At 29.3% G+C, this 10,225-nt stretch overlaps 1 protein-coding gene across 1 annotated transcript; it reads left to right on the plus strand.

The window, feature by feature from the left end:
* The first annotated feature begins 525 nt into the window (after window positions 1-525).
* LOC112728150 (uncharacterized) lies at window positions 526-2,123 on the plus strand. Its single transcript, XM_025778181.3, has one exon. The coding sequence runs from the start codon at window positions 686-688 to the stop codon at window positions 1,931-1,933; it is 1,248 nt and encodes a 415-aa protein (XP_025633966.3). The 5' UTR covers window positions 526-685; the 3' UTR covers window positions 1,934-2,123.
* Window positions 2,124-10,225: the final 8,102 nt, after the last annotated feature.

The raw sequence follows: 10,225 nt of genomic DNA on the forward strand, positions 1-10,225 counted from the left end.
TTGTAATTTATGATTAAATAATGGTTATTTCCACGAACTAATCCTTCTTATAGATACATTATTATTTTTATTTGGTTTTGAGGCGACCGCTAATTGGTGTTTTTCTATTCTATTAATCATTTATTACGACAAGTAGTTCTTACTTCTTAATTAGAATAAATATTAGTAATTATTAGTAAATATCAGTGATGAAGATTAAATGAATAGTATAAATAAGACTATAAAAAATTATATTATTAAATTATCAGTGAACATAGTCACTTCTCCAGTTGTTGTTTATTATTGTTCTACAATGTGGGTGGAGCAATAATAGTGATTATGCTAAAAAAAAAAATAGAAAGAGTATCTGAAGGAGTGAAGAAGGTGATTTTTATATGAAAATAATTTGTTAATAGGTTAGGTATTAAATACAAATTAGTGTGACAATGTATGTGATTCAGCACTAGCTCCTCCTACCTTACCCCACCAAATTTCCCCTCAAATGCCAAACCTTTTTTTCTTCTATTGTGGACCCCAAGGCCTATACCACCAATTCCAAAAGCCTCTCTTTCCCTATATTATTTCTCTCTCACACAAACACAAAGAAAGGAAGAAAAAAGACCCAAAGTGTGTCAAGGCAGACACACTCATAGAGTGTTCTTTTTTGTTGTCCCATCCCCAACACAAAACACTCACAAAGGAGAGAATGGGAAATTACAAGTTTAAGCTTTCAGATATGATCCCAAATGCTTGGTTTTACAAACTTAGAGATAATATGTCTAAGGGAAGAAAACAAACCACCACCAAAAAGAAAAACCACCACCAACCACCACCACCATCAACCACCACCGCCGCCGCACATTCACCAAAACAACAAAAGCAACAACCCCATTTCCCCCACCACCATTGCACCCCAAGAAAATCTTACTACTTCACAAGGGAGCTCAATTACCAAAATAACCCCAAAGATTCACCACCACAAAGAAAATCTTCATCATCAAAACAACAAAGAGAGAGAAGAATTAGGAAAAGAAGAACAACAACATCATCATCATCGTCATCACCAAAGTTAGTTACTTCCTCCTCCTCTGTCTCTTCTGCTGCTAATTGTAGCTGCAGAGCAACAACAACCACACTCATTGAATCTGTTTGGACCAATAACAAATCAGATTCTCCACCTTATGATGACCAAGAATATTCATCAACACCTCCATTTCATGAAGATTCACCAAAAGAAGATTCCCCTAACAACAATGAACCAAATTTCAGAACAGACCATGTTCTTCTTCCAACCACCACCACCACAACAACAACAGAGTCTTCATCATTTGATGAAATGATTTCTTTTTCCAACACCACCAACAGTGACATAGTCATAGATGTGGACAAGAATTCACTTGTTTCAACAAGAAAAAAACACTATCATCATCATAAATTTGATGACTCATTTTCTGAGCTTGAGTCGTTGCCTCCAATCATAACCAAACCAAGAACAACCACCATGGCTGAAGAACAAAAAACCATGAAGGTTAAGAAGATTGTGAAGGAACAAGAACAAGAACAGAGGAAGAAGAACAACCCTACTACTAACTATGTTAGAGGATTCTCTCTGAATAATTCACCAGGTATGAAGGTTAAGATCAATTCACCAAAGCTAATGAACAAGCTCAATAACAATAATAACAACAATAGTAATGGCCGGAGAAGCGTGTCGTCGAGCTCCGGCTGCCGGAGAAGCATCTCCGGCAGCTTTGCTGTAGTGAAGTCATCCTTGAATCCAATGAAGGATTTCAGAGAATCAATGGTGGAGATGATTGTGGAGAACAACATAAGGAACTCAAAGGACTTGGAGGATCTTCTTGCTTGCTACCTCTCTCTCAACTCAGATGAGTATCATGAACTCATCATCAAGGTCTTCAAGCAAATTTGGTTTGATTTCACACAAACAAGGTAGCATCCATAATTAATCAAATTCATCATCAATATCAATATATAATATTTATTATAGTAACTTTATTTTAGTTTATGAAAAAAAAAAAAAAAAAACTTACTATAGTATCCAGAATGATGTGGCAAAGATTCTGGTTATGTTATGTAATGTAATGTAGAATTATTATTGTTAATAACAACCCTTCTTGGATAAATTTCTCATGTGTCAGTTTTTATTCTGTTTTGTCACATGAATTTTGTCTCTTTATAATGCATGTAATAATGTAATGTAATATAATTTGGCAAGTAATTAATAATTAAGTATATACTCTAGTGATCAATAATCAAAATTTGATCATTAATTATTGTAGTCTTGTTTATTGAAATGTTATGATGTTTTAAGATAAGGAGCCACTCAGATGGACACCTAAAATGTTTTTTTTTTTTTAAATATGTTTTTTAATAATTAAAATTTAACATATATAATCAATTAGACACTTCTATTTTTATTATAATTAGACCAAACAAATTAATTTGACCAAAAAAATAATGAATCAAATTTTAAACTGGTCTAAATTAATAATTTTTTTTCATAAAAAATAACTACAATATCCTTATTATAGAAAATGACTAAAATACTCCTATTATATATATTAATTTTAATAATCCTAAATTCTAGCCCTTTACTTCTCTATCGTCATAGGGTTAGAATTTAGAGTTTTCGATATATATATATATAATAGGAATATTTTAGTCATTTTTTATAATAAGGGTATTGTAGTAATCTTTTATAAAAAATAATATTAATTTAGACCGTTCAAAATTTGATTCACTATTTTTTCGGTTAAATTAATTTATCTGGTCTAATTTTGACAAAATAACACACAGTTTAATTGATTATATATGTTAAATTTTAATTACTATAAAACATCTTTTAAAAAAGACGTTTCAAACGTCTTTATCTAAGTGACACCCTTTAAGAACTTAAAGTGTGTTTGTTGAATAACAGATAAATTAAAAAACAAAAATGTTATTTATACATCAAAATCTATCACTAAAATTAGTCATTAATGTATTTGTATATAAATACATGTGTAGTTTAATTTATTTTCAGTATATGTTTGTATTTAAATATATATTTTATATTAATGACTGATTTTAGTGGCTGATTTTAGTGTACACGTAATATAATTGATTAAAAAAATATGTCTTTGTTCTTGTTTTTCTGTTTATATTTTTTGGATAAAAAGTATACATTAGACAAATTTTGTTTCAAGATTTCCGTCTCTATCTATTTAAAACATTTGTATTTCTTGTGTTTATGTACTTTTGTTGTGAAATAGCTGTCGCATAAAATCTAAATATATGTTTGCTTTATATTTTTATTTTTTATTTTTACAATTTTATGAAAGAAAAAGTAAAAATTAGAAAGAAGAGTTCATAATTTTTATTATTTTTCTATTAGATCATTTTAGAGTCATCAATTATATCTACATCTTTGAATTTATTTATTTTTTATTATTTTTAGAATTCTAATAGAAAATAGAGTGCAGATAGAAGCCAAGACAGAGGAAATTTATCTCTCTGTCAAAAGATTGATAGTAATAATGGAATATGTAACTGATGGATGTACCATAAAATTCACTATGCACTATGGCTATGGTCCATGGGAAAATAAAATGGGGTTAGAAGAATTTTTGTCAAAAAGAGAACTCATTTATGAGCTGCAGAATACAGACTGCAAAAAAGACTGTAGGGTCATATATTTGGCTTTCATGTAAACGTGTATAAAATATAAATAAACAAATAAATAGTTTCATTATTAATTTCTCTAATAATAAAATTTATTTATTTATTTATTTTTCTTTTGATAAAGGCAAATGAAAAAATTGGGACATTTTGGGTTTCTCTCATGTCATGTTTGTGAAAGAAAGAGGCACCAAATACTTGCATCTGAATTAGAGTACACTCTCTTATAGACCAAAGTGGTTTGGAAACAAGACATAGAACTGCACAAAATTGTATAAATAGGTAGCACCTAGGGGACCCTCTCCACCATCACCTGCAATAACTGACATGCATCTCCTCTTCTATCTAACTTTGGATATCTATCTATATACACATTCATTTTACTTTTTATTTTCAAAATAATATACATTATATTATAATCCAATTCCTTATTTTTATTATACAAATAAATTAACTGTGATCAAGATGAAGATGTTAAGATGGATGAGCAGTTACACATGTATAGATAAAATAAAGAACGAAAATATAAAAGAGAAAGTTAGAGTAGCATCTATTATTATTATAGAAAAGATGATAGAATCTCGTATCATGTGATTTAAATATATGAGATGAAGATCAGCAAAACACCTGATTAAGAGAGTGAATAAGATGGAAGATTGACACAGGTGACAAATGTCGAATGGTAGAAAAAAATCTAAAAAGATCATAATGAGGTAGTCAAAGAAAATTTACGTATCAACAATTTTACTGTAGACATAATAAAGCGCAATGATATCGTTTGATCTATCTAGCTAACTTTATTTAGTGGGATAGGACTTTATTATTGTTGTATTAATATAGTAATATATAATTAAATTTTTATATTTAATATTTTTAAGCAATTAGTATATAAACATTAAATCCAACTACATGGGATTTGTTAGATGATATTGATTTCTTAACAAAAATATATATTGGGTATCTTGGGTTTACATATCTCCTTTTATGAGGGTTTCTTTTTTTTTACTAATTTATTATTATTTTTTATCCAGTTAAAAAATTTTTAGAAACCAATTTTAATTTAGTAGTTTTATTTTTTTTACCAAGAAAAGAAAAAAGAACCTGGCCTTTAAGTACAAGCTCTAGATTTCACGCCTTTGGTTCACAAATTTTCTTTTGAAAGGGATTTTATTATTTATGCTTGTCCCCAAGCAAGAGAACCATGCAAGCAGCTTTTAAGATCTCGCATGCTAATTTTTCCACCAAAAAACATATATTCCATAACCCTTTCCCAATTCAAATCAAGGGTGTAGGGTGTAGTACTACTTGCAAAAATTTATTATTATTACAATTTTCCCCTTGATATGACTATCAAAGAACATGAGAAATTCAAATTGCTATAGTCCCACATGCGTTAAACCCTATGTACATGTGAGATATTAAATAGTAAATAGTATTTTAAAACTATATAATTAATTTCCAGAAAGGTGATAAAGGTGCTTCACTTCGATTATTTCAAAAGCAGATTCAGACTTTAACCACAAGGACATATAGGAGGCTCCTTATGGTTTTTTCATATAGGACTTTTCTGCATGTGCCATAGGCATATTGGTTTTCTAAGGACTGGTAAAACCTTAGATTGGGGGTGTTACCAATTTTCTTAATTTTGACTTTTAACTAGTAGCTGTGGTTTTAATTTCAAATTTTTTAAAATAAAATACTTATCTAAAAAAGGTTAAATACTTAAATAAAATTATCTATAATAATAAAAAACTAACGATATTATTTATACATTAAAATTAATTATTAATTATATTAAAATATATAACAAAAAATTTATATAAATATATAATATAATTAATTTAATAATTAATTTTTAGTGTTCACGTAATACTTTTATAAAAAAATATATATATATGTGCTTCAATAAAAATAAAAATGAGTATCAATCACCAATTGATAGTGTTGTCTCTTTCCTAGACAAAGGAGAGGTAATAGGTTGACAAACAGCATCAAATGATTATTATGAAATTTATTAGAGCTCAAATTATTCGAATGGTTAATAATTGATTTCTTAGATTTTCCTGTAATTTTTTGCAGGACCACCTGGCCGGAAGATCTCACATGTCGGATTAAGATAGTTTTGGAAGTTTCTTCTTTGATATTTAATTACAATTATGTTAACTATAAGCTTTTTCTTTATTATAGTAATTCTCAGTTTTCAACATTAATAATCCGCAACTAAAATTTGTATATCGCTAGCTAGTTTGGTAGTTCTACAATACCAAATCTCTTTACGGGACACAAGGACCCACTCACACATAATTTTTTTTTCTTTTTTAATAAGAAGTGACAGCATTTGGATTAAAAAAATACCAAGGCATCGTAAAAAAAATAAATAAATAAATAAATAAAAATATAGCTACGTACTCGGTTGGAAAACGTTACCGGCCCCTACAAATCTTTGGCTCCAATAATAGAGGCTTCATATTATTTACATTTTTCATTGAGTAATGTGTGATAGATATATATATATATATATAGACATTTTGGTAAAGGATAAAAAAGATAAGATACAAAATATTTTATTGTAAAAAATGAGAAGAGGTTATATATCTTTCTATCCTCATAGTTTCAATTAGGAATCACCAATTTGATAATACGAACAGAATTAAATAAAAATAATGGTACGGTATACATACAAATTTTTTTGGCATACCAGTCATATAAGTTATTTATATAACGCGCGTATAAAATCACGTTATTCCTTTTTATATCTCGCATTCTTCTTCCTCTTCTTCTTCTTTTTTATTCTTCTCTCTCTTTTTTTTTTTTGCGTTTCTTCTCCTTTTTCTTCACATGTTTCATCTTTATCGTCGTTTTTTTTATTACTGTTATTACTGTATATTTTTCTCTCCTCCTCTTTCTATTGATTTTGCAATATTATGTATTTTTTTCTTCTTTGTTTGATCTTTTCCTTTCAAGAAGAATTATGAGAATATGAAATAAGATGAAGAAGAAGAAGCAACAGAAGATGAGGAGGAGGAAGAAGAAGAGTTTTGAATTATGTAGAACTTATCAACACACATACACCGAAAATTCTTAAATAATACACTCGAATATTTTCGTGTTACACCCAAATATCTTTGTATTACACTCAAATTTGCTGCAAATACAGAAAAATATTTCCTCTAATGCTGCATTTTTTTCTTCTTGTTTTTTTTGTCTTTATTTCATTTTTTTTAGTTGAATGAATGTAAGTTCATCTTCTTCCAAATAATTTTACAGCATTATGTATTTGTTCTTCTTTGTTTGATTTTTTTTGTTTTTATTCTTGTTAAAAGAGTAAAACAAGAAGAAATTTGGGAAGATAAAACAATAAAAAAATAATGAATAAGGAAAAAAAGAAGAAGATGATGATGATGATGAAAAAGTAGAAGAAGAAGCAGCAAAAGATGAGGAAGAGGAAGAAAAAGAGTTTTGAATTATGCAGAACTTATTAGCACACATACACCGAAAATTCTTAAACAATACACTCAAATATTTTCGTATTACACCCAAGTGTGCTACAAATACAGAAAAATATTTTTTTAATGCAGAACTTTTACATTACATTCAATTTAAACCATCAACGATGAAACATTATTCACCTACAAAATAAAAAACTACTAACGAAAAAATTAACTAGAATCGAACCGTACCTCAACCACTTGATTAAATTCAAAACAATAATCAATTTTGTTCTGGTTCAATTGACAATCTAAACTTGAATTATTCATCATCTTTAACAACGAGATAACTGATGATGGAGGAGAAGGAGGAAAAGAAAGCAGGAAAAGAAATTCTAATGAAAAAAGAATGAGAAAGAGGAGGAGGAGGTGGTGGTGGTGTTGGTGACGACGATAACGAAAGAGAACGTACAGTAACGGCACGAAAAAGAACGTGCGCGTGTGAATATAAATGATTTGTATAGACTTATATAAAAAAATGACTTGTATGTGAAAAATAATTGAAAAATAATATCACTTATAATTAAGTTAACCTTGAATAATATCTATTTCAAATATTATATATAAGAAAATTTAAATGACTTGGTTGCACTACAAATTCTAATTTTTTTTCTCTTAAAATATCCTTTTCAGATATTCATATTTTTTTCGAGAATTCAATAGAAAATAATAGACCTTTTATTTTGACTATTACACACGTTAGATTAAAATTTTTTGAAGGAAAAAAATGATTGGGGTGCCTATTATGTTCCTACACTATTTTAGATATCCAAAGACTAATGAAATTATTTAAATGGTGTTCAATAAGTTTAATAAATAGTATATGTGTGAACTGTGAAGCAAAAGTTCTAATTGACAAAACAAATTGGTTAAAAATAGAAATTGATGGGAATTGTAGGAGTTAGTTAGAATTTTGAGCATATCTTAATTTTTTGCTTTTTATATAATATGCTCTCTGTCTCTTAATAAGAGGACAAGTGTATAATTTTTTTTGTGTGTGTAATTAAAAATTTCATACTCTAATTTAATTCACCGTGTCAATTCAATTTTGCTACTCTTTTCTGCATTTATTCTTTCTTTCGAAAGCATAACTTTTTTGCTGTGCAAAATTTTTACCAAAACTCTATCATGATATCACGAGCTTAAGGTTGTGCAAGATTTATGATAAACTGTCAATGAGTTATAACTCAAATAACATAGTTTTTTCATATTCAATTAAGAAGTTGCGGGTTTAAGTCTTTTATCTTTGGTAAAAAAAAAAAAATTCATGATAAACTCGGCAAGCAATTCACCTTATATTTCAAAGCAACAACTCTAATCAAGATCTCAATCAAATCACCGTAAGTACAAAATTTTTAAATAAAAAATTGTTCACAATTATTGCAGACAAATTGGGAGAGCATAATCATCGAACATAAATAGTAAGATTGCAATTTGCTCATCAAATTTAACAGAAAATAAAAAATTATTTCAACAAATCAACAAATTAAACTACAACACAAAGAAGCATGGTATGTTAGCTATAGATTACATATTCAACATTAAAAGCATAGCAAATTCTCTTGCCGCTCTAGGATATCCTCTTACACCCCAACAACACAAAGAAGCTCTTCTCAAGGCCTTAATTTTGAATATCATATGCTATTATTTATAATTAATTCTAAACTAGAATTGTATTCCTTACCTGAAGTTCAAACACTTATTCTTTCACACGATGATCTAACTGAGAAATATAGAATTCCAGATATTCTTCTTCCACAAGCTCATTTAACACAAGAAAAATTTTAACAACAATCCAATGCTAGTAGAGGCACAGCAGGTAGAGGAGGCAATGTGATGGAAGGTTTGATTGTGGTGGAAGATCTTTCTTTTCATCCCCAAGACCTCAATGTCAACTGTCAAGTATATGGCTGATTATGACACATTGCTTGGGGTAACATTCAATCTCACAGACCTTTACACTTAAGTTCGTAAATCAAAGGTGGTGAAATATTACGACTTCTAAAAATAAAAATGCATACATATGCATATATGGAAAGAAGTTTAATTAAGAGCCTTGAAGAAGACGTTGAACAAAACAAGCAAAGAACGCGTCACACATGAAACGGATAAGTGTAAAGTGAAAAGATAACAGCGCATAAGAGGATAATATACATATGATATAGAATGCCAAAGATACAAATAGCAAGTTCCAGACTCGATCTGTGAAGTAAAGGCCAACCAGAATATAATTATACATATATATAACCCTAAAGTTTTTTTCAAAAGACAAAATACAAGTCATGTTTCTCCGGATTCAACCTCTCAAAGGGACAAAATATAAATATACACAAGGTGGAGAACCTATATTCATATATACATATACAAGGTACAAAACACAAAGCTCAAAAGTAGATTTTCGCTTCAGTAGAGCCTCCAGTATGCTCAGCAAGGTGCCTTGCATCCTGCATCTGAAAAACAACATTATATGTATGGAATAAGAACTACCGGGAGTTCTCAATATGGTATAAGTGCCTGAATAGTATATAAATAATGTCCCGGAAAGCCAAAGGCATTCCAAAACTCTAACAACCCATATTTATATCCTAAATTTTCACTAAATTAGAATTAAGATTACTATGTCTAAAGAATCTAATATAATCTAACTCTTCATTTTCTTTCTCAGCAATCCTCTGAATTCTAGGTGGAACAACCCTCGGCGCCTCTTCCACCTGCCAAAGGGATCTCTCAGAAACAAACACAGGCAAAATACATAAAAAAAGCACAGGTATAGATAGCAGTTACAACAAATAGATAAGATAATAGTTAATTACAGTTAAGCAACTAGCCAAACCAAAACAAATGCAAACCCAATCAAAGCATACAAATATATATGATGCATGCCTGCTGTCCTATGGCTGATGAGTCTCATCTGTCGGTTATCTAGCAAAACCCGACATGTCCGATAGCGAATCCTGGACAGTCCTTGCGTGCGCGCATCCCCAAGAGACTATATATATATATATATATCATCAATCAATTATCATCTCATTAGGAGAATTCGGAGAGTTAAAATGTCCGATCACATCTTACGACGAAAA

This window comes from Arachis hypogaea, chromosome 12 (genome assembly GCF_003086295.3).
Source record: "Arachis hypogaea cultivar Tifrunner chromosome 12, arahy.Tifrunner.gnm2.J5K5, whole genome shotgun sequence".
Classification (NCBI taxonomy): domain Eukaryota; kingdom Viridiplantae; phylum Streptophyta; class Magnoliopsida; order Fabales; family Fabaceae; genus Arachis; species Arachis hypogaea.